The sequence below is a fragment of the Microcaecilia unicolor genome, chromosome 11 (genome assembly GCF_901765095.1).
Source record: "Microcaecilia unicolor chromosome 11, aMicUni1.1, whole genome shotgun sequence".
Taxonomy (NCBI): domain Eukaryota; kingdom Metazoa; phylum Chordata; class Amphibia; order Gymnophiona; family Siphonopidae; genus Microcaecilia; species Microcaecilia unicolor.
Window position 1 is genome coordinate 83643109 of NC_044041.1, and position 24816 is coordinate 83667924.

The 24816-nt window shown below is 48.0% G+C and overlaps 1 protein-coding gene across 1 annotated transcript in view; it reads right to left on the reverse strand.

Moving 5' to 3' along the window:
- The window catches only part of TMIGD2 (transmembrane and immunoglobulin domain containing 2), a 46456-nt gene that overhangs the window by 13236 nt on the left and 8404 nt on the right, over positions 1–24816 (reverse strand). The window contains exons 3-4 of the mRNA XM_030219407.1: positions 7520–7552; positions 2319–2372 (exon numbers count right to left, since the gene is read on the reverse strand). Of these exons, the coding sequence (XP_030075267.1) occupies positions 2319–2372; positions 7520–7552 (87 nt within the window). The remainder of the gene's footprint in view (positions 1–2318; positions 2373–7519; positions 7553–24816) is intronic.

The following is a 24816-nucleotide window of genomic DNA, read 5'->3' on the forward strand; positions in this document are numbered from 1 at the left end:
GACAAATGCATCTGAGTGTGACTACATTTGCTGGGGGGGGGGGGGGGGTAGAGAGAAAATTTTGTGCCCACCCACTTTGGGTTCAGGCCCACCCAAAATTGGCAGTCTGGCTACGCCACTCCTGCCACTTGAAGTCTTGGCAGCCATTTTAAAGAAGCAACAGGCCACTAGAAAACCAGGGCATGTTACGGTAGGTTCAGGTGGGGGAGAAAGGCTGGACCCCTGACAGTCCCCTGAAAAAAGGACATGTCCGAGGGAATCCAGACCTATGGCAACCCTACTCCACAGCTCTCACCTCCAGAACTGCCTGGATCTTCTGTGTTCTTTTCTGCAGAGAGACCAAAAGTCCTGTTACATTCCTTCCTTGGTAACAGAGTAATACAGTAACATAGTAAATGATGGCAGATAGAGACCAAAATGGCTAATCCAGTCTCTCCAGATGAAATATTCCAGTGTGAGTAGGTGAGCATATAAATTCCCACACGCATCCAACACAGCTGCCCCTCCCCCAGTGGTGTGCTGGTAAATTTTTAACAACAGGCTCTCTTCCCGGTATAGCCAGCCCTGCAATTCTTTTCTGTTGGGGGGGGGGCGCAGAGGTCCCAGTCTACCTCTGCGCCCCCCCCCCCCCCCAAATTGCAAGGCTGGCTAAACCCAGGGAGAGAGCCTGGGAGGGGGCAATGCATTACTCTCACCAGAAAAAAGAAAGATTTTAAATGCTCCATGTTTAATGTGGAATAAAATACCAAAATAAGTAAATAAATAGATAGAAACTCTGAATGTTGAGCACCTGATTCTCATAATATGATGTCCCTTTTAGTGGACCTTTTACCAGGAGAAAAAAAATCTCTGCAAGTATATAACACATGCTAGGGTGTCCCTGTAACCAGCCCCTCCTCCAAATGACACACTAATTACGATTTATAACAAATTACTACTCTACCTATAAAAAGTTATACTTCTCCAGTACATCCGTATGCTGCAGCAGCTGGCTGGTATGTTTGAAATTATAAATAAGATTAAATAAAAATGCTACCAACAATTAAACACAGGGTGGTTGCAGCAGCTCTTATCCAATCTGAAAATTCTTGGAGTTACCATTGATCGAAATCTCACACTAGAAACCCACATGAAGAATATAACAAAAAAGATGTTCCACTCCATGTGGAAACTCAAAAGAGTAAAACCTTTCTTCCCGAGATCCATTTTCCGTAACCTGGTACAGTCAATGGTGCTAAGTCACCTGGACTATTGCAATGCACTGTACGCAGGCTGCAAAGAGCAGACTATCAAGAAATTCCAAACAGCCCAGAATACCACAGCCAGACTCATATTTTGAAAAACAAAATAGAAAGTGCAAAGCCCCTAAGAGAGAAACTTCACTGGCTCCCACTCAAAGAACGTATCGCGTTCAAGATCTGCACGATTGTTCATAAAATCATCCACGGAGATGCCCCGACCTACATGCTAGACCTCGTGGACCTCCCTCCCAGAAATGCTAAAAGATCAGCCCGCAAATTTCTTAATCTACACTTCCCCAGCTGCAAAGGATTAAAATACAAGCTAACACATGCGACTAGCTTCTCTTACATGAGCACGCAGCTGTGGAATGCACTACCAACTGATTTGAAAACAATTAACGAAATAACCAACTTTCGCAAATCTCTGAAAACCTCTCTCTTCAACAAGGCCTACAACGAAAATCCACAGCTTAACTACAACACTTCACCACTCCACCCTCATTCTGAAAGTCACCTTTCTATAACTTAGACCTTATTTCTCATCCTTGATCTTTTTGTAACACCAATTGTATCTGCTACCCTGGAATGGCGATGTCATAACAGGTATTTGTAAGCCACATTGAACCTGCAAATAGGTGGGATACAAATGCAATAAATAAATAAATAAATAAAATCCACTTGCAGGACTGTAGGTGGAGGACCCCCACTCAGCTTATAGGAAACAGTGCTTGTAATCCATTTATTTCAACAAAATACACTATCTTTTCCTGAGTTTTGCCTTCTTTTCTGTCAGCTATGCTAAGAAATATTATCAGAGAGGAGGAGGAATCTCAGCACTGGAACTGAATGCCGAAGGAACCATCCCAGGGTAGTGTGGATTATTAACGCCAAGCACAGTGAAATTGTTTTTATGAACCAGAATTGTAATCTTGTTGCGATAAGGGTTTGAAGTGCAGTATTTGAACTTCATTAGACACCATCATCCAAAAATTACCAGTCAAGAAGCTGGATTATTTTCCTCTGCCCTTTTCCCAAAGGCTATAGCTCTAGAACATATAAACAACCCCTGTTTCTTACCATATCTAGGGCTAGTCTGGGACACTTCATTGGGCAAAGTGGAAAAAGGGGCATCTGGAACAACAGAACATACACATCTCACTAAACAGAACACAAGGAGAAAGGAAGATGGGATAGCAAAGCGCTCAATTAAATGGCTGCCAAATTCAGTTTGGGCTGTACTCAGCAGTGACAAAGTTACTGAAACCAGGGAAAGAAAAAGAGAAATAAAATGCAAAGTGGCTCTAAAAAGCTGGCTGAAAGTAGGGTGCCCTCTGTTGCCATAAGTCTAGAAATAGGTCTGCTGGCTTGTTTTGACGATCCTGGCACAGATGATCCCCAAGGGAGCCATGCCTGCTTTTGCGACCAGCCTCGTCGTTAGCTAATGGAGTGGTTCGCAACCAGGTCCTCAAGGAGCCCCTCTCTAACCCAGCCAGTTGGACTCTCAGTGAGTAAGCAAAAGAATAGATTTCCATGCCCCGCCTTGATGGAGCTTTGCCATTCACAGTCATTATGGGTAGCCTGAAAACCTGGCTGACCATGCACGCCCAGAGGACTGGGTTGAGAACCATCGATCTAGTGGAAGGGCATTCTTATTTCAGATGTAGGTGCTGGTGCCACTGTTCCCTCTAAGCTGAGCGGGAATCCTCCACCTATAGTCCTGCCTGTGGGTGCTGATGTTTCACTATCACATGTTCAATAGTGAGGGACAGATAAGTTCTGCAGGACTCCAGGGAATCTGCCTGTTCCTAGTGACTGAAAACACAATGTTGAAGCACCCCCCACCCTCCACTGGCAGCAGTGCCATTGGAGGGCTCCTGCCAGAGCCTCCAAGAGACAAAGCTGGGCCTGGGGCAAACAATCTTAAAGGCCGCCTCCCCCCCATGCCCTCCTCCCGCGCCCCTCCTCCCAGTCAGCAAGGCACATATGGAAGTTGTGTTTTGTGGATCTGATCTGAACTCTGAGATTTCTGTTGTCTTTGCTTCATAAAACCTCAGCATGGCATGGACTGCAGACAGTTCACCTTCTCCAGAGCACGCTGAGGTTCCATCAGGCGGGGATGGCAGAAATCTCAGAGTTCAGATCCACAACTTGTTTGTGTACTTACTACTCAGTAAAGTTCAGTATGATCAGTAAATGGAAAATCATTATCTTACAAAAATGATGCTTTGTTATTTCGGGAATAACATGTATAAAATGTTTGTACGTTTGGGTAACTTGCCAGGTGCCCTTGACCTGGATTGGCCGCTGTCGGGGACAGGATTCTGGGCTCGATGGACCTTTGGTCTTTTCCCAGTATGACATTACTTATGTACTTATGTCTGTCTCCTATGTCGTGTCCTAGCCAGGACTCGGGAGACTGACAGATTATTCACCCACAGATCAGCCCCGCACCGCTACAGTCAGCTGGATACAGATTGGAGCAAACACAGGAGCTAGAAGGAAGTATGTCACGGTCACAGAGCCCGGCCGCACGCCAGAAAGGCAGGAAGGAAGGATGACGCCAGACAAGGAGGACCTGCAACAGCAGCGCTGCATTAACGTGATACTGCAGGACGGGAGGAAACCAATAAATTTTAGGCAGCCTTCTGCCTGCTTGGCTGCCTTGCACCAGCAGCAGCACCACGGCACCACCGAACTTTAAACTTTAAATGGAAACCGGCAATTGTGTATTTCCGACATAGTAGCACCGTGCCGGGCCCCCCCTTTGAGGGTGGCCTGGGGAATGTTGCCACCCCTTCCCCCCATCTCAGTGGCCCTGGTCCACTGCAGTGCCCCCTAGGGTGACCTACTGCCAGTGTGTTTTTTTTCTAGCGAAAAACTTGCAGGTACTCAAATGCCAGGCCACCCTTCACGGGTGGGGTGATCACTGAGGGACCCACCCCACAATAGCCAGGTCCCCTGCAACTAGTCACAGAATCTATGACAAGGCAGAATTGGTGTGTAGAGCCTGAGCTCCTTCATTAAAACTTGGGGACCATGGGTCAATTTTAGCAGACAATGGAAAAGGTGCCAGTACTCAGTACCCACAAGTACCCCCTCAAAAAAAGCCCCGCCTACTGCTCTGCTGGGATATCTGTGTGGCCAGTCTACTAAGAAAGCTGGCTCCTCCTATATCCTAATGGCTTGATTTTGTGTGTTTTCACTTGGGCCTTTTTTTTTTTTCAAAAATACACCATATGATAAATGCACAGAGCGCAAAAGCATCTACCAAGTGGCCATTTTTGGAAAGAAAAAAAAAGACATTTTCTATTTAAAAAAATTGCTATACTTGCTATTCGGATTCTGGATATTTTGAGCAAAACATTCAAAGTTGGACTTAGACATCATATCGAAAATGCCCCTCCACATGGTCTTTATCTGCCTTCATTTTCTCTGTTTCTAGTAAGTCACTGATTATTTTCTAATTACAGTTGAGGAGTGTGGTAGCCGTGTTAGTCCACTCTTAAGGTTATCAATAGAAATCAAACAAAATAAAACATAGACTGTCATAGTAATGCTTGAATGTTTTCACTTATATACACTGTCAGCTAGCACATTTGCTTATTTCCGATCTGACGAAGAAGGGCAACCTTCGAAAGCTAATCAAGAAATGTATTAAGTTATGTCCAATAAAAAAGGTATCATCTTATTTTCTTTTCCATGTTTTATTTTGTTTGATTTCTATTGATAACCTAATTACAGTTGGATTTTTTTAATGGCATGTCTTTACGATGCATAGAGTCCAGTTTCTGAATGCAATCAGTGACTACAAGCAACTTTTCTGTCTCTGCCATGTGAATTTCACCGAGGACCATCAAGTTTCAACTAAAACTGGACCTAGCTATAGTGGCCTCAGACCAGTGTTAACCTGAGCTGCACTAGCACTAGCCAAAATCTGCTAGAGATGGACAGCTCTCCATTGGCATCAGGTCCTCTTCCTTCTTTCACTGGATCAGCTTAGGTCTCCTGCTTAGCTTAGAGGGAACAGTGGTTGGTGCTGCACAGTAGGGTTACCATATATGAAGAGACAAAAAAAAAAGGACATAAAAAATACAATCCTCCCCACCCCAGCCCCACCCCCAGCCCTGAAGCACACCCTGCCACACAGTAACCTTGACCTCCCAAGAAAGCCAGATTCCATAAGCAGTGAAAACGGAAGGATGGGGAGAGAAAGAGGGAAAATGGATGGCAGGATGGGGACTGGGGAGAAAGAGGGAAAACGGAAGGATGGGGAGAGAAAGAGGGAAAACGGATGGCAGGATGGGGACTGGGGAGAAAGAGGGAAAACGGAAGGATGGGGAGAGAAAGAGGGAAAATGGATGGCAGGATGGGGACTGGGGAGAAAGAGGGAAAACAGAAGGATGGGGAGAGAAAGAGGGAGAACAGATAGGAGGATGGCAGAGAAAGAGGGAAAACAGAAGGATGGGGAGAGAAAGAGGGAAAACAGATGGGAGGATGGCAGAGAAAGAGGGAAAACGGAGGATGGGAGAGAGAAAGAGGGAAAACAGATGGGAGGATGGCAGAGAAAGAGGGAAAACGGAAGGATGGGGAGAGAAAGAGGGAAAACAGATGGGAGGATGGCAGAGAAAGAGGGAAAACGGAAGGATGGGGAGAGAAAGAGGGAAAGCAGACTGAAGGATGGCAGAGAAAGAGGGAAAATGGAAGGATGGGGAGAGAAAGAGGGAATACAGATGGAAGGATGGCAGAGAAAGAGGGAAAACGGAAGGATCGGGAGAGAAAGAGAAAGAAGGAAAACAGACGGAAGGATGGCAGAGAAAGAGGGAAAACGGAAGGATGGGGAGAGAAAGGGGAATACAGATGGAAGGATGGCAGAGAAAGAGGGAAAACGGAAGGATCGGGAGAGAAAGAGAAAGAAGGAAAACAGACGGAAGGATGGGGAGAGAAAGAGGGAAAACGGAAGGATGGGGAGAGAAAGAGGGAAAACAGATGGAAGGATTGCAGAGAAAGAGGGAAAACGGAAGGATGGGGAGAGAAAGAGGGAAAACAGACGGAAGGATGGCAGAGAAAGAGGGAAAACGGATGGATAGGAAGAGAGACACTGGATGGAAGGATGGGGAGAGAAAGAGGGGAGTTGGATGAAAGGATGCAGAGAGAAAGGGGCGAGACTGGAAGGATGTGGAGAGAGAAGGGACACTGAACAGAAAAGGGTAGAGAGCTAGACACTGGTTAGAAGGAGGGAGAGAGAGACATTAGATGGAAGGATCAGGAGAGAGGGTAGATGGGTGGAAGGATGGGGAGAGAAAGAGGGAAGACGCTGGATGGAAGGGTAGGGAGAAAGAGGTGACACTGGATGGAAGGATGCAAAAGAAAGAGGGGAGACTATTGGAAGGGTGGGGAGAGAGAGGGGAGACACTGGAAGGATGGGGAGAGAAAGAGGAGAGCTGCTGCATGGAAAGGGGGAGTAGTGAAAGATTGGAGAATAAGAGGAAGGGGCATGGGGAGAACAAGGGTGAGAAAAAGATGAAAAGCCATAAGTAGATGAAGGAAATTAAAGAATGGATAGTAAGAATGAATTAAATCTGGACACAGAGAGAGGCAGAAAAATATTGAAGAAAGCAAAGAAAAAGGAGAGAAAAATGACAAATGGCCAGGAAACCCTGGCAGAAGAGTCAAGCGAAACGAAGGAAAGCAGAATCTAGAGACTGGGAGCAACACAATGAGAAAAGTAAATGGCCATACAACAAAGGTAAAGAAAATAATTTTATTTTTAATTTAGGATAAAGTAATATGGTGTTAATAAAGTTTCAGAGACCAATACTTCCTTCCTTATGTCATGAGAGGATACCGTAACAGCATTATACTGACCTGAGGCAGGAGGTTTTGGCCTCTGAAAGCTCACTGAAAAGGATTAGGCTATTAAATAAATTGTCTGAAATCTGATGCACTGAAAAGCAGCACTTTACCCTGTGTGACAAATGCATCTGAGTGTGACTACATTTTGCTGGGGGGGGGGGGGGGGGGGAAGGGGGGGTAGAGAGAAAATTTTGTGCCCACCCACTTTGGGTTCAGGCCCACCCAAAATTGGCAGTCTGGCTACGCCACTGCTGCCACTTGAAGTCTTGGCAGCCATTTTAAAGAAGCAACAGGCCACTAGAAAACCAGGGCATGTTACGGTAGGTTCAGGTGGGGGAGAAAGGCTGGACCCCTGACAGTCCCCTGAAAAAAGGACATGTCCGAGGGAATCCAGACCTATGGCAACCCTACTCCACAGCTCTCACCTCCAGAACTGCCTGGATCTTCTGTGTTCTTTTCTGCAGAGAGACCAAAAGTCCTGTTACATTCCTTCCTTGGTAACAGAGTAATACAGTAACATAGTAAATGATGGCAGATAGAGACCAAAATGGCTAATCCAGTCTCTCCAGATGAAATATTCCAGTGTGAGTAGGTGAGCATATAAATTCCCACACGCATCCAACACAGCTGCCCCTCCCCCAGTGGTGTGCTGGTAAATTTTTAACAACAGGCTCTCTTCCCTGTATAGCCAGCCCTGCAATTCTTTTCTGTTGGGGGGGGGGGGGGGGCGCAGAGGTCCCAGTCTACCTCTGCGCCCCCCCCCCCCCAAATTGCAAGGCTGGCTAAACCCAGGGAGAGAGCCTGGGAGGGGGCAATGCATTACTCTCACCAGAAAAAAGAAAGATTTTAAATGCTCCATGTTTAATGTGGGATAAAATACCAAAAATAAGTAAATAGATAGATAGAAACTCTGAATGTTGAGCACCTGATTCTCATAATATGATGTCCCTTTTAGTGGACCTTTTACCAGGAGAAAAAAAATCTCTGCAAGTATATAACACATGCTAGGGTGTCCCTGTAACCAGCCCCTCCTCCAAATGACACACTAATTACGATTTATAACAAATTACTACTCTACCTATAAAAAGTTATACTTTCTCCAGTACATCCGTATGCTGCAGCAGCTGGCTGGTATGTTTGAAATTATAAATAAGATTAAATAAAAATGCTACCAACAATTAAACACAGGGTGGTTGCAGCAGCTCTTATCCAATCCGATGTGCTCCGGCTCCAGCTCTCTCCACCCTCCATCCCAGACTCACACTTTCTGTGGCTCCTCCGGCTCTGTCCTCTCTGGTGGCACTGCAGATCCCTCTCTCCTGATGATCTACTCTCTCTGACAATAAGCAGATTGGGAGGGGACCCGCCACCAGAGACACCTTCCATCTGGTGTCTGTCTCTGCGCTGCAGCACAGCCAAGAGGACCAGGCCAGGCCATGTGAAAAAGCTGCGATCAGGGGGGCACAGAGACAACCATTGGCAGTACTTGCAACAAGTCGAGAAGGCGCACAAGCGAGCGCACACTCGGCCGCGGCGTGATCAGTTTTTTTTAAAGCAGTGCTGGTATACGTCAGCAGGGAACAGGCTACTTCAGCCAATCCCAGGGGCCTTCCTTCAGCCTGTCCCACCCCAGAGGGCTGAAGAAAGGCCCCGGGATTGGCTGAAACAGCCTGTTCCCTGCTGACGTATACCAGCACTGCTTTAAAAAAAGTAAGTGCTCCGCAGCTGGCAGTACAAGAGGCAAGGAGGTGGAGGGGGGCACAAATTGAGCGCAGAAAGGTATGGGGGGGGAGTGGGGAAAAATATGCCTAGCCTGCCACAGACATAGGGGAGGGGGACGCCGATGCCAGGAGGGTATCCAAACCCAAAATTTGGGAGCCGGTTGTTAAAGTAGCTACATTAACAACCGGCTCCCAAAATTCTTAAAAAATTAACAAACGGCTCTTGCGAGCCGGTGCGAGCCGGCTCCAGCACACCACTGCCCTCCCCCATGTTTTTCACTTGCCCTCATATCTGTCTGAAGTATGCCCAGCATCTGCCATTTCAGACCTTGCTGTTTTCAATACTGACTCACAGAAGACCAATATTTAACACCCAAACTCCCTTCCCTGGCTTATTGCTAAGTTTTCTTATAATCCCCTTAGTCACTAAAGTTCATGAGACTTTTTCCAGCCTCTGTAGGGTCACTGAAGTTTCAGTTTTAACCATGATCATTCTATATCGGTTACTTCTCTGCCTTCTTGCAAGCACAATGCCTCCGGGGGTTAAGGGTTGCACAACAGCATTGCGTTTCCTGTTCTCTCTGTTTCTTACCAGTAATACAATAAAAATATCACTCAAATATTGATAGCACTGTCCAGGAGCAAGTAGAGAAAGAACATGTGAAATCTAGTTTTAGGTTCAGGATTCAAGGCTTACTTTTATTTGATAATCTGCCTTAGAGACAGGCCATTAAGACGGTGCAATATAATAACAGACTTTTGCTTATTTCCGATCTGAAGAAGGGTTACCTTCAAAAGCTAATCAAACAATGTATTAAGTTAGTCCAGTAAAAAAAAGATATCATCTTATTTTCTTTGTTTTGATTTATTTCTATGTATTACTTTTAAAAGTGGACTAACACGGCAACCACACCACTTTAGTCTAACAGATATAAAGCTCAAAATGAATTAAATACTATGCAATAGGAGAGAGAGAGAGAGAGAGGAGAATAAACTTCTTTGCTGCTGTAGTCCTGTGTGTCCATCACTGCAGCCATGCAGAGGCAGCAAAATTATGGTCACCGCATCTCAAAAAATATATAGTGGAATTAGAAAAGGTACAGAGAAGGGCGACGAAAATGATAAAGGGGATGGGACAACTTCCCTATGAGGAAAGGCTGAAGCAGCTACAGCTCTTCACCTTGGAGAAAAGACAGCTGAGGGGAGATATGATAGAGGTCTATAAAATAATGAGTGGAGTGGAGTGGAACGGGTAGACGTTAATCGTTTGTTTACTCTTTCCAAATATAATAGGACTAGGGGGCATTTGATGAAGCTACAAAGTAGTAAATTTAAAACGAATCAGAGAAAATGTTTCTTCATTCAACATGTAATTAAACTCTGAAATTCGTTGCCACAGAATATGGTAAAGGCGGTTAGCTTAGTGGGGTTTAAAAAAGGTTTGGATGGCTTTCTAAAGGAAATGTCCATAGATAGACCATTATTAAAATGACTTGGGGAAAATCCACTGCTTATTTCTTGGATAAGCAGAATAAAAGGTATTGAACTTTTTTGGGATCTTGCCAGATATTTGTGACCTGGATTGGCCACTGTTGGAAACAGGATGCTGGGCTTGATGGACCTTTGGTCTGTCCCAATGTAGCAATACTTATGTAAAAGATTCAGTGGACGAAAAATTAGTTGTCAAAAGCTTTTCGAAACATATGTTTTGAGAGAGGTCTTAAATGTCTGATGTGAATTTTCAAAGCGTAAGGATAAAGGGAAACTATTCCATAATGTATGACCGGCAGTGGCATAGTCACTGGGGCCTGGGCCCTCTCACCTTCAGCTCACCCCCCCTTTGCTTCAATGGCTGGTGTGGATGCCAAGCCCTGCCGGCTGAAGAGATCAACTCTGGGAATCCTACCTGTGCTGACAGAGCAGCACTTAAGTCAGCAGGCACACTTCAGCCTCCAATGCCGGCTCCCTCATGCATGCTCAGTTCAGCTACTGAATTGCACGTGCGCAGGAGTGCTGACGACAGTGGCTGAAGTGCGCTGCTGACTTGAGCGCTGCTCTGGCAGCACAGGCAGTGCTCGCGGAGGAGACCTATTCAGCTGGCGGGGCTTCATCCCTGCCACCAAAAGTATGCCTCAATATTGTGGTGGCAGTGGTGGTGTTGGTGGGGAGAGACTACCTGGCCCCCTCAGTCCACTTTTGGGCCCCTCCAAAATGAACTTCGCCCCAGACTCCCAAAAGATATTTTTTTAAAATGTCAAAAAGATGGAATAACTAACCGATTTTGCTGATGACACAGAGTCAAGGATCAAATAATGCAATAGAAACAATAATGTATTCTACATAATAAGTGGAGGAGTGGCCTAGTGGTTAGGGTGGTGGACTTTGGTCCTGAGGAACTGAGTTCGATTCCCGACACAGGCAGCTCCTTGTGACTCTGGGCAAGTCACTTAACCCTCCATTGCCCCATGTAAGCCGCATTGAGCCTGCCATGAGTGGGAAAGCGAGGGGTACAAATGCAACAAAAAATAAATAAATATGATATTCAACAGACAGCCAATGTTCAGTTTTTATAAGTGGAGTTATGTGGTCAAATTTTATAGTACTGGAAATCAACTTAACTGCAATATTTTGCATTATTGTAAGTGTCTAAGTTCTCTTTTAAAGAGACCATTGAATAAAGCATTACAGTAGTTGAGATGTACAATCACCAAGGAATGAATAATAATGCACAATGCCTTTTTGTCAAGTAGGTTCTGGACAGAATGAGCTTGATGCAGTCTGAAGAAACATTTACTGACAACAGAAGATATATGTGGCCAAAAAGCCAGCTTAGAGCCAATCAGCTTGGGATTCACATATCAGCAAGAGTAATAAATTCCATATAATTCAGCAGTTGACCTTTCGAAAATATTTATACAGTGAACAGATACTAATGCTGCAGTGGTTGACAGCCGAAGAAGTGAGAAACCACAGACTACATGTGTGAAGTCTTGTGTACTATATCAGTGGTTGTTAGTCACCTACAGGGAAGTGGTTTTAAGCTGACAGGGCAAGAGATGGCTCCTGAAGGAGTTTTGATATTACTTAGGGCATGCCAACCAAGGAGGTTTAATGACAGGAGATGGCATGATGTCAAAAAAGCCGAAGCCGATTCCCCCAGCAGCCGCCATCTTATTACTTCTAAAACAAACTAGCAGCTGCTGCATCCATGTTGTCGTCGTTCATTGATATTTTATCTGTTATATTTAAAAACATTTTGGTTGACATTGCCTCCAGCATCAAAAGGGCCTGTATTGAATATGTAACCACGTAAATAATGCTAATGGTACCTGGTAGCAAATGGATAGTGTAAGGAGGGAGGGGGAGGGTGCAGTTTGAGAAGTTATTCATGTAGTAGGTTGTGTTCAATAGACGAAATGGTAAGGTTGATACTTGGGATATCTGTACTGGCAAAAATAACAAAGATTTCAATACAGTAGAGGCGATACTGTTAGGCGAAGGGTTATAAGAAACAAGGCACTTGGCGGTATATTATACTGCAAGGTACCCAGCCTCCTGTAATAAGAAGTTAAGAGTTAAAATATTCTGGGGAGGACATTTTTGGCAAACTGCACTAAGCAGATCCACAAATGTGTGGATGACGCAGAACAAGATGGAGTCATAAAAAAGTGCAGGGCTAAAGTAGATACTGGAGGGGAGGGGGGATGGGAGTTGGGGAGAAAATGTAAAATTGTATGGTGATGTCAGCTTTGAGAATGACAGATTGTACCTGTGGTTCTTGTGAAAAGTTGTACCAGCTGTGTTACTGTCAATAAAAATGATTAAAAAAAAAAAACATACCAGCTTGTGCAGCTTAAATGTAGCAAGAATGGGTGTATAATAGAGGTGCAGCAAAGTTTGAAGGAACTTGATGGACCTGTAATGCCGCGAGACAGCGAGGAGAGCTCAGTGGGGGCAGATCGCTCTGGTGGCTCGTGGGCTCTGGTGCACTGTTATGGCGAGGAGAGAGTGGTGGGGACGGATCACTCTGTTGGCTTGTGGGCTCCGATGCACTGTGTGGGTAAGAGCGCAGGTCATTCCCTTGAAGCTCCCTCCTCCTTCCAGTGTGGCCACCGACTGGGGGCCTCAGCTCTTGCCTCGTGCTTGTCACAGAGTTTCTGCTGGACTGCTGGCACCCTTCTCATCTGTGGCAGTCCCCCTGGGCTCGGTGGGTCACTATTTCCTCTCTGGGGGCCAGTGTGAAATTAAAACGTGGCTGTTACTGGATCCGATGAGTCCACCTCAGACTCTCCCTCCTGCCTTCCCTCTTGCACTAAAAAGCCAGATGTGATTGCTCATTGCTGGTTCCCCGGGCAGTGTGGGGGGACTGATCGGAAAGGGGAGGGGGCTGCTATTGTTTTAGTGTAGAAATATCTTTATAGTCATCATAAATAAAAATAAAGGCATATAGCGCAGCACTGAAATCCACAATACAGCATTGCAAATAACAAAGCAAGCTCTGGAGCATAGGAGCCAACTTTTCAAAGTTATTAGGGGTGCTAAACCCAATGGAAATAACCCTTCCCTGGACACATACAATCCTCAATATTGGGGGTGCACAAGCACCCACAGCAACCACAGAGCCAGCTCCTATGGAGCACTGACAAAAAAAACATTTTGATAATAACCCTCCCTCCTTTACAACCCCCTCAAAAACTCCCCAACTCCTCTTACATCCCCCCACCATCCCCTCATAACAGAGAGAATGCAAAACCAAGGAGGTTGAATAAAACCTCACAAGTTTGCTATTGTTTTCAATAGTGTTTGCTATTGTTTCTATGGCAACAAGCTCTGCCCACTGACTTCAGTCCTTGTAATGGGCAAGATAGGCTCATGCCATCTCCTGTCATTAAACCTCTTTGACCAAACCATCAAAAACCAGCCACATTGTTGCTGGTAGGTTAGAAGGAGGGGTGGAGGAAAAAGGCTGGGGGACGGGTGAAGGATGAAGCATCTAGAAAGCGAGAAAGGACACAGAGTGTAGGTTGAAAAGAGAAGAAAGCAGCTTAGCAGGGAATAGACTAGTACAGGGGTTCTCAACCCAGTCCTTGAGACATACCCAGCCAGTCAGGTTTTCAGGATATCCACAATGAATATGCACGAGATAGATTTGCATGCAATAGAGATAGTGGGTGCAAATTTATCTCATGCATATTCATTGTTGCTTTCCTGAAAACCTGACTGGCTGGGTGTGTCTCAAGGACTGGCTTGAGAACCCCTGAACTAGTGGGAGGAATGTGTGAAGTTGGAGGGCAGGAAGAAACAGCAGCATAGCAAGGACTGTGGGGCAGGGGCGTAGCCAGATACCCAATTTTGGGTGGGCCTGGGCCCAAGACGGGTGGGCAGAAGAACTCTGCTCTGTTCCACAAGTGATTTGGTCTCTCCCTCTCTCACCTGCATGCCATATGGTCTCTCAAACATGCATCCCCCTCCCCTGCATACCTTTTGAATAGCAGATTTTCACCAGCAGCGAACAGCAACTAATGTACACTGCATGTTGGCCCCACAGCCTTCCCTCTGATGCAACTTCCTGTTTCTGCATAGGCGGGAATATATCACAGAGAAGGCTTTGGGGCTGATGCGAGCAATATGTATCAGTCGCTGCTCTCTGCAGGCGAAGATTTGTTACTTACAAGGTATGCAGGAGGGACAGTTGTTGGGAGTTTTCAGCTGGTGGGGCTCGGGGATCCCTGCCAGCCACATCATAGGTGTGCTGCTACTGGGTGGGCCTAAGCCCAAAGTGGGCGGGCCTGGGCCCACCCAGGCCCACCCTTGGCTACGCCACTGCTGTGGGGCCCAAGGTTAATGTAGATGAGGGCTGCTTCTGTAGTGGTGGGGTGAACGCGCTGGGATTGGCTGAGAGAGACCTGGAGGAAGGGACGTCCAAAAAGTTTTGATTTGGACATCCTCGCATGTCCCGATCTGGGGGGGGGGGGGGGGCACAAGCTGAAAACAACCTTGGAGGGGACTGTTGAGAAAACTGTGGTTGTGGTCAGTTCAGGCGGGTAAGAAAAACAGGGACGTTCTTTTTTTTTTCTTCAGAGAAGTCCTTCCTAATTGCAGGTAAGAAAAACACATCCAAGAAGGACGCCCATCACAAAAGCTGGAGGAAGACGTCAAGCTCTTGTTAGACGTCCCTGACGAGCACTTGGACGTGGCTAGGCAATGAAGGACGTCCATAAAGGACGTCCCTGACAAGCACTTGGACGTTTTTTTTCCCGATTTTTTTTATTTGTTACATTTATAGAAGTTTTTAGAAGCTGCGCAGCCCCAACGAGAGGTACAGACCTCCCGTTAGATTTTCCACGGTTAGGCAATCGGAAAACAGTAGTGCATCTCATTATAATACGATTTATACACATTGGAGTAGTAATTTGCTCATCTGCATTCCGTTTTCGTTAGCTGCTACCGTGATCAGAAAATGGCTCAGAGAAGCATTTAGTGCATGCCACGGTTTACTACTTGCTCGTTAATGGCTCGTTAAGTTTAGTGCATCTGGCCCTCAATTGTTAAATTAGGTGCCAATTAGCTTTAAGTACCAATAGCCCTTAAGTGGTGCTAATTGGCACTAATTTATAGTTACACACAGAACTGCATTTATGGGCAGATGATCAGAAGCAAACGCAGGTGCTAGAGGCTATTAGTGCCATACTAACACCTACGTTTGCTACTGCCCTGTGATCAGAGCCCTTGAGCGCATGAAATAACACGCTCACAGGCTCTGATCGCAACTAGCATGCAAATACATGCTAAACAGGGCTCTCAGCGCAAGTACCATGCAAATGAATACTAAACAGTGGCGTTCTGTGGTTCACTGCCACCCGAGGTGGATCACTGCTGCACACACCCCTCCCCTCCGGCTGCAGGGCAACACGGCCCACCCCCCACCCCCTGCATGACACGGCACCCCCGACCCAGTCCGGACCTGTCTACCAGCTCCGCCCACCCGGCGACTCTGCGCTGCTGTAAAAGAAGAAAATCGCCTCGTCGGCCCTTCCCTCACTGTGTCCCATCCCGTCCTCTGATGTAACGTCCTATTTTCTCGAGGGCAGGACAAAGGGCCGATGAGGCGATTTTCTTCTCTTACAGCAGCGCAGACGTGAGGCGCCACACCACACAGCTGCCGGGTGGATAGAGCTGGTAGGGACTCACCAGCAGAGCACCCCCCCACCCGTTGACACCCGGGACGGACCGCCCCCACCGCCCCGCCCTTGCTACGCCACTGATACTAAACATATTCATCCCCAATGATCAGTGAGCCAATCATTGGCACACTGTCCACGGCAAACCCTACGCCAGCTCGGAGCTGGCGTTAGGGTTTGCGGACCTTTGGGGAGGAATGGTGAGCCCTGTCCAGCATGCATTTGCATGCTAGCAGGTCCCTCATGCCCCTCAATACAACCTCCCCCCCCCCCCCCCCCCCCCCCCGCAGAAGCAGAACCTCGGCCCCCAGCCAGCGACACAGGGGCTGGAGGTCTGCGGACCTCCAGTCCCCCGACCACCCCCCCCCACCCCCGTAGGGGAGTTACGGGAGGCTGGAGACCCACCGAATCTCCAGCCCCCCTGAACTTGGGTTGTTGGAGGCACAGAGCCATGCTGTTTGGGGTCTGGTGATCCCATGGACCTCCAGCCCCTGTGTTTGACAGGTCTGGGCTTTTGACAGCCCAGACCTCTCAAACAAGTGTGGGAGGCACAATCCTCCCGCACTTTACCTTATGATCAGAGATAATAGCGCACATCAATTTGCATGCTATTATCTCTGATCATAGGGGCAGTAAAGCCCCGCGCTGTTCCAGCGCTATTTTTAGAGCACTGTTTGGAACAGCATGGGGCTTTCGATCATCTGGGTATTAGTCATTATTCTACAAACTTAGGACTAGATTCTATACATCATGCCTAAAAGAATCAGCGCCAAAGCGAAATATGCCTGGGCGTATTCTATAAAGTACACCTAAATTAACACGTATATAGAATATGCCTAAGTTTCCGTACAGCATACAGAGCACACTGAGCGGTGCCCATCCACACGACTAAATTTAGTTACGGTCAGTTACGCCAAGTAAAACTTGGTGTAAATGCCGACATCTAAATTAGCCACGGACAGGGGGTATTCTGTAACAACACACATGGATTTTAGAAACACTCATTCAACGCCCCCTTTTCAACCAGGCAACTTAGAATTTATGCGCATCACGTTACAGAATACATTTAGACATTTCTGCTTGTAAATTCTAATTAATGCCAATTAGTGTGAACAATGCTCCCAGGATTCACAGTCAGATGCCCAACATGGCCATGTTTCGCCAAGTGCGTCAGGGGCATAAAGAACCAGTTGGGGCAAACCTAAATACTCCACCAATGTAGATCAATGTGTGTCTTACGGGGTCAGTCTGGCCATGTTGGGCATCTGACTGTGAATCCTGGGAGCATTAGTATGACCTTATTAAAGACTGCATTTTCTTCAGTAGAATCTGCTTCTTGTCTTTTATTCCACATTGGTATCATCCTGACATTGTATCATATCTATGTTATATGAATGTTACATAAGTACATAAGTATTGCCACACTGGGACAGCAGGGCCGCTGAGAGACTGACCCGGCCTCGGGGCAAGGCCGCCCACGGGGCCCCGCCCCCACGATCCCTACCACTGTCGCCTCCCTCTCCTGCTCCCAGGCCACCGGTGCTGCAGTCCCTGGTCTCACCTGGCCGCCCTCGGCTCTGTCGATAGCCTCCCTCCGTCCGCCAACGTGACCGGGCCCCCTGCATTCAAATCAGCAGTGCCTCACCTCCATGTGAAGGCAGCAGATCGCCTCACTTTGGGCCTTTCCTCACTGTGTCCCGCCCTCGTCACTTCCTGTTTCCGCGAGGGCGGGGCACAGTGAGGGAGGGCCCAAAGGGAGGCAATTTTTAGTCTGCCCACTTGGGATTCTTTAGGTTTTCAATAACTTTGGGCAAATTAACAGTAAAGTCTGACACTACTAGCCCTCTCCACTTGCCCCTGTCCCCACCCCTCACATACACGCACCACTTTAGCTAACCTCTTGATCTTTTCCTGTCACTGCCCTTCATAAAACACTGAATTTTGACTTAATCACTGATGGGAGAATAATAGACTACTGCAATAGTATTACCTTTAAAATGGCACAAAAGGGGTTTGAAACTTCCTTCCTTCTTCCTTATAAGAAAAGCTATCGTCATACCTGGCTTGCCTTTGAATGGTAGTGGCACAAACTTGCTCCAGCTCGAGCTCCACTTGACTGTCTTTATTTATTTTTAAGTCGCACTCGCTCGCACACCAGCTCACCTCCAACCAGGCTCCAGGCAGCTTTCCCGCTCATTGACTCCCGCCCGCCAAACAGGAAATACCTCATCAGAAGGCGGGACATTGAACGGGAAGTGAAATGCTGGGGTGAGCCGTCGCTGCAACTCTCTGTCGGGAGCCGGGGCCGTCGTGCTGGCGCTGCAACTGTCTGTCGGGGCCGTCGGTGCAACTGTCGGGGTCCGGGGAGGCGGAAGGCTGCTGATGGCGGGCTCAGCGGGGGATGGGCACCGTGCCGCAACGTGGTGAGAGCGGAGCAGCGGCGGTCGAGCGGGATCATGATGCAGTCGTCCGAGTGAGGCAGAGTTGAGGTGCGCCGCGTGGGGCCCCCTTAAGCGCGGGGCCCTATGTGGCCGCCTCTGCCTAAGACTGGCCCTGGCCATCTTCAAGTATACCTCACTGATTGTACTTATGTTTATACAGTATTTGGTCATTTTACTTTTATTATGCTGCTAACAAAATTGTAAGTTTTCTGTTAAACTGTACCTGCTGTACACTGCCTTGGATGAATCTCTTCAAATAGGTGGTTGATAAATCCCAAGAAATAAAGAAATAACTAAAAAAGCTGGGAGGAGATAGAACTTACAGTGGAAGGTTTCTCTAGAAACATTAACTAGTCCTTTAGTGCAAATCTGGTATTGTAGTGGATCATTCAGTACTGATAATTTAGGCTGAGAATATGGCAGGCAATAGAATGATGACCAGGCAGGAAACTGGAGAAAGCTCTCAGCTTCTTGTACGTGCTAACTGCAGAATTAAATAATCAGTCCACAAAGTTGAAAAACACTTTGTCCAGCTCCAGCAGTGATAGGGAAGGGTTGACAGCACAGAGAGAAGCCTGAAGAGTACTATGTGGAGATGAGACAGTAGAAGGGAAGAGCAACCTACAGATGGGGGCACAGTGTCTAGAGTAGGAGAAAATTAATCTATTTCAACTATAGCTGAGCTTGGACGGGAGAGAGAAAGACCAGAGGATGGAAGGGGCATTTGTGAGCTCTGCTGCAGGCCCAGGCTCAGAATTCCCACGGTAAGCCAACAGCGCCAAAACAAAACCAAGCTCACCAATGCTCAAAGAAAATGAATGTGCTTGGTGTATGCATAGAAGAGTTTTGCGGTAAGCTCAGCTCCTGTGCGCGTGCACCTGGCAAACCCGAAAGTGAAGCATCTGTTTCCTACGCCTTTAAATATAAGCATTTCAAAATTTTTAAAACTTGGAACATTTATATTTAAACACAGGAAACAGGCACCAATGTATGCTTTCACTTTTGGGTTTGGTCTGACTGGCACACACTCGTCTCTCACTACAGCGCTTAGGGGCTTACATGGGCTTCCTTCTGCTTCCAAATTATATTAAAAAACGTCAGATTTTAATGAAAGAAATCCTCTCTTCAAACACTCTAATGCCTGCTCTGACCTGGCATTATTTTTTCATTGGTAAGGCAGCTTTTTTTGTGCGCTGCTCTGAGTAGGGTTACCATATTTGGTCCCCCCAAAAAATGGACACATGCCCCGCCCCCTTATACACCCTCGCTCCGCTCTCTTTCACACCCTCGCTCCACCCCCTGTCACATATTCCCCTCCCCTGTCACACACCCTGTCACCCCCCCTCCACTCCCCTCCCCGCCACCCCCCTTCCCTTACTCTACTGCCCTGGTGGTCTAGTGACCTCTTCGGGGCAGGAAAGAGCCCCCTCTTTGCTGCCCGGAGCGCTGCCATGCATCCTGTTGCTGATCTCGGCGCCGATTCAAAATGGCCGCCGAGAGTTGAAGTCTCGCGAGGTCGCTTCAACTCTTGGCGGCCATTTTGAATCAGCGCCGAGATCAGCAACAAAATGCAGGGCAGCGCTCCGGACAGGAAAGAGGGGGCACTTTCCTGCCCCGAAGGCAGAAGAGGTCACTAGACCACCAGGGCAGTAAAGTAGTAAGTAAGGGGAGGGCCGGGAGGCTAGCATAGGATGGCCCGCCCGCCAGCCTGCTCGTTTGTCAAGAAATTTGGACAAACGGGCATATTGGCAAAACCCACCCGGTTGCCCGGACATGTCCTCAAAAAGAGGACATGTCCGGGTAAATCCGGACATATGGTAACCCTATCTTTGAGCATTGGGAGGGAATATGAAATTACCTCATTAACTTTCATTTGACAACATTCATGATATTTGCACTAATCTTTGATGCACTCATTGTCTCCCACGCTAGAGCCTCTGAACATTCTGCACTCGCTAATGCAAGTGCTAGTTCAGTGCTAATCATCCCTAGTGCCCGTGTCTGGTTCTGAGCATTGGGCCCACTGGTGCAGCTTTTCCTCAGTAAGTGTAAGGGTAATGGGATTGATATACCACCTTTCAGTGGTGCAATCAAAGTGTTTCACATTTATTATGTACAGCAGCAGAGGTTAAGGATTGGCAACTTCTCCCCCTGCTGACCTCGGAGACGTTTCTTGGGTATGGGGGCTGTCACTGGAAAGACCTAGATTCAGTGGCGTAGCTAGGGTAGTTGACACCCGGGGCCGGTCATTTTTTAACGCCCCCCCCCCCCCCCAATCCAGTACTAGGCATACCGAGAATACAAAACACTCAGGACCTATAGAGCAATTCTACCATATCATAAGCAGTAATTTGTACGAGTCACACAAGGAAAAGGAAAGCATCTTAAACACTACAGTGAGCACTAGAACATCAATTCACCTATTGTAAAACGAAAACAGACAGATTAGTACAGATCGTCGATCCTGTACAGTCAATGCCAACCGAAAGCCATGTCTTTTTCACAAACACAGATACACCCTAATCCACTATAGAATAAGTAATCATAAACTTTCTATTTAGACAAAAATTAAACTGAACCCCCGATGCCAGACTCTGTATACAATGCAACACCACAGAAACAGAAAATGTCCCCTGGTACTGTGCAAAATATAAAGACAGCAGATGTAAATTTGAAAAAACTAACAAATACCAACCACTTTACAAATTAACAAATAGAAATAAAAGAAATACAGAAAATAAAATAATACCATTTTATTGGACTAATACATTTAGCTTCCAGAGGCCAAAATCTCCTTTCTCAGGTCAATACAGTATAGTGCTGTTACAGTATCCTATCCTGACCTGAGGAAGGGGGTTTTGTTCTCTGAAAGTTAAGTCAAAATGTATTAAAATTAGTCCAATAAAAAGATTACCTTATTTACATGTTCTATTTATAAACATTTATTAACACAGCTAGAATACTATATCCTAAAGCAAAAAAATAAAAATATATATTTTATTTATAGTTTGTTGTCTCTGGTTTCTGCTTTCCTCATCTTCTTTTCACTGTCTTCCTTCTATCCAGCATTTGTCTTCGCTCTCTCTCTGCCATCCAGTGTCTGCCCTCTCTAATGTCCCTTCCATCCACTGTCTGCCCTCTCTCTTCCTTCCATCCACATCTGCCCTCTATTTCTGCCCCTTCCATCCACCATCTGCCCAAGTCTGCCATCTCTCTTGCCCCCCTTCCATCCACATCTGCCCTCTCTCTCTGCCTTCCATCCACATCTGCCCTCTATCTCTGCCCCTTCCATCCACCATCTGCCCTTTCTCTCTGCCCCTTCAATCTGTCTGCCCTCCCTCTCCCATCCATCCAGGGTCTGCCCTCCCTCCCCCAACCATCCAGGGTTTGTCCCCTCTCTCTCTGCCCCCTCTTTTCAGCCCCCAGTTCCAGCCCCCTTATTCCACCTGTCCCTAGTTCCAGCCCCAGCCCACATCTCCCACCTGCCCCCCTTTTCAGCCCCGCTATGCCACCAGTCCCCAGCCCTTTTCTCCCATCAGACCCGAGCTTCAGCCCCCAGCCACTTCTCCCTGTCCCCTTTTCAGCCCCTAGTTTCAACCCCAGCCCTTTTCTCTCACCAGTCCCGAGCTTCAGCCCCAGCCAGTTCTCCCTGTCCCCTTTAAAGCCCCCAGTCCCCACAGTTTCAGCCCTTGCCCCTTTTCAGCCCCCATTTCCAGTACTAGCCCCCTTATCCCAACTACCCTCCTTTTCAGCCCCCAGTTCCAGCCCCCTTCATCCACCACATGTCTTGCATCCCCCCTTTTCAGCCCCAGACCCATTATCCCACCTGCTCCAGGCATGGACCCATTTTCCCTCCTGCCCCCTTGTCAGACCCCAGTTCCAGCTTCAGACCCTTCTCCCCTCTGAGCACCCCCACCCCTCCCCAATGCCCTTCTCCCCTCTGAGCTCCCCCACCCCTCCTCAATCCCCTTCTCCCCTCTGAGCATCCCTCTGAGCCAGGGGCGTATCTGAACTGCGGCGGTAGGGGGGGCCAGGGCCAGAGTGAGGGGGCACATTATAGCCCCACCGCCACCGCCATTGCCGATCCCCCTCCCCCCAGCCGCTGCCATTGCCAATCTCCCCCCGCCGTTGCTGTTGCCTACCTTCGCTGGCGGGGGACCCCAACCCCCGCCAGCCGAGGTCCGCGTCCTCCTGCCGGCTGCCTGTAAAAGAATTCCGTCAGCTGGCGGGGGACCCTCAACCCCCGCCAGCCAAGCCGAGGTCCTTTCATTTCTTCCACTAAAGCTGGCGCCGAAAGTTTCTTCTGAGTCTGACATCGCTGCACGTTGTACGTGCAGGACGTCAGACTCAGAAACAGAATGAAGCATTCTGTTTCTGAGTCTGACGTCCTGCACGTACAACGTGCAGCGACGTCAGACTCAGAAGAAACTTTCGGCGCCAGCTTTAGTGGAAGAAATGAAAGGACCTCGGCTTGGCTGGCGGGGGTTGGGGGTCCCCCGCCAGCTGACGGAATTCTTTTAAAGGCAGCCGGCAGCGGCAGGAGGACGCGGACCTCGGCTGGCGGGGGTTGGGGTCCCCCGCCAGCGAAGGTAGGCGACAGCAACGGAGGGGGAGGGTTGGCAGCGGTAGGGGGGTCCAGGGCGAAATCTGCGGGGGCCCAAGCAGGCAGGCTCAGAGTCTGAGCTCCCCCACCCCTCCCCAATCCCCTTCTCCCCTCTGAGCTCCCCCTCTCCCATCTGAGCTCCCCTTCTCCCCTCTGAGCTCCCCCTCTCCCATCTGAGCCCCCTCTGAGCACCCCCACCCTCCCCTACTACTACTACTACTACTATTTAGCATTTCTATAGCGCTACAGGCGTACGGAGCACTGCACAAACATAGAAGAAAGACAGTCCCTGCTCAAAGAGCTTACAATCCCCTTCTCCCGTCTGAGCTCCCCTTCTCCCCTCTGAGCTCCCCCTCTCCCATCTGAGCCCCCTCTGAGCACCCCCACCCCTCCCAAATCCCCTTCTCCCCTCTGAACTCCCCTTCTCCCCTCTGGGCTCCCCCTCTCCCATATGAGCCCCCTCTGAGCACCCCCACCCCTCCCCAAGCCCCTTTTCCTTTCTGAGCTCCCCCTCTCCCATCTGAGCCCCCCCCCCCGATCCGGTCCCGTCGTCTCCCCTCCGTCGAAAGCTGACAGAGCCCTCTTCTCCTGCCACCACCCTGCCTGTTTAAAAAAAATGCATCTGGGACGCAGGCAGCGCTTCGCGTCTGCCCTGTGCATGCTGTAAAAGCTGAAAATCACCTCGCTGGCGTCCTCGCTATGTCCCGCCCTCTTCTGAGGTAACTTCCTATTTCCTCGAGGGCAGGACATAGCGAGGACGCCAGCGAGGCGATTTTCAGCTTTTACAGCATGCACAGGGCAGACGCAAAGCGCTGCCTGGGTCGCAGATGGATTTTTTTTTAAACAGGCAGGATGGTGGCAGGAGACTCGACTGACTAGCACCCCCCACCCGCTGACACCCGGGGTAGACCGCCCCCACCACCCCGCCCTTGCTACGCCACTGCCTAGATAATCTCCAAGTACTGGTCATGGGCGTGGGGGGAGATACAGTAAGGCTGCCAATTGGCTCCGGATTCACACTGCATGCAGGGACTTGTCCATTACATTCCCTAAGAAAAGCAAGACTACAAGTTCCACCATGCACAGGGGTAAACCTAGGACTGGATCAACCTTGTCCTGCAAATCAGAATACAGTTGGCAGCCTTAAAATAAAGTGTTCCTGGGAAAATATGTAGGCCACCCTTCCACACTAGATCTCAGAGTGACCATAACTGAAAAGTTCCCAGGTATGTGCCTAGGGCTTGTTCGTTGCTACTTCTGGGTGCCAACTAGCTGCCAAACATGACCTTATGAAGGTACCTCTGGAGCTGGATGCCAATACTGCTGCTGTCGTAGCCATCTGTACTGAGACAGGGGAGTGCTTAGCTGACCAGAGAACTACTACTGGTAATGGAACTTGGGACAATTGAATATTAAACTTCAGTTGGGGGGAGGGAGGATACTGGGCATTTTGGGCAGATTATGAGGAAGAAGGAAAGGGAGAAATGTTTAACAATGGAGATGCCCTACAAAAGCCTAGATGGTACATAGGCAGCAAGTAAGAATTTCTAAATAAAGAAAAATACTTTACAATCTAATATGCTTAACAGAGAGAGAGAGAGAGAGAGAGAGACAATTTTAACTATCATTTTTATAGTGCTACTGAATATGTGTAGAGCCTTACAATGGTGATAAGTACTCTGATATAATAAGTCTCTGTGTGAAGAGCTGTTAGGGGTCTGTGTGGGTTGTCGTTGTATCATGAAAAGAGCTAAGTAATTGGAGTCAATCTGCATG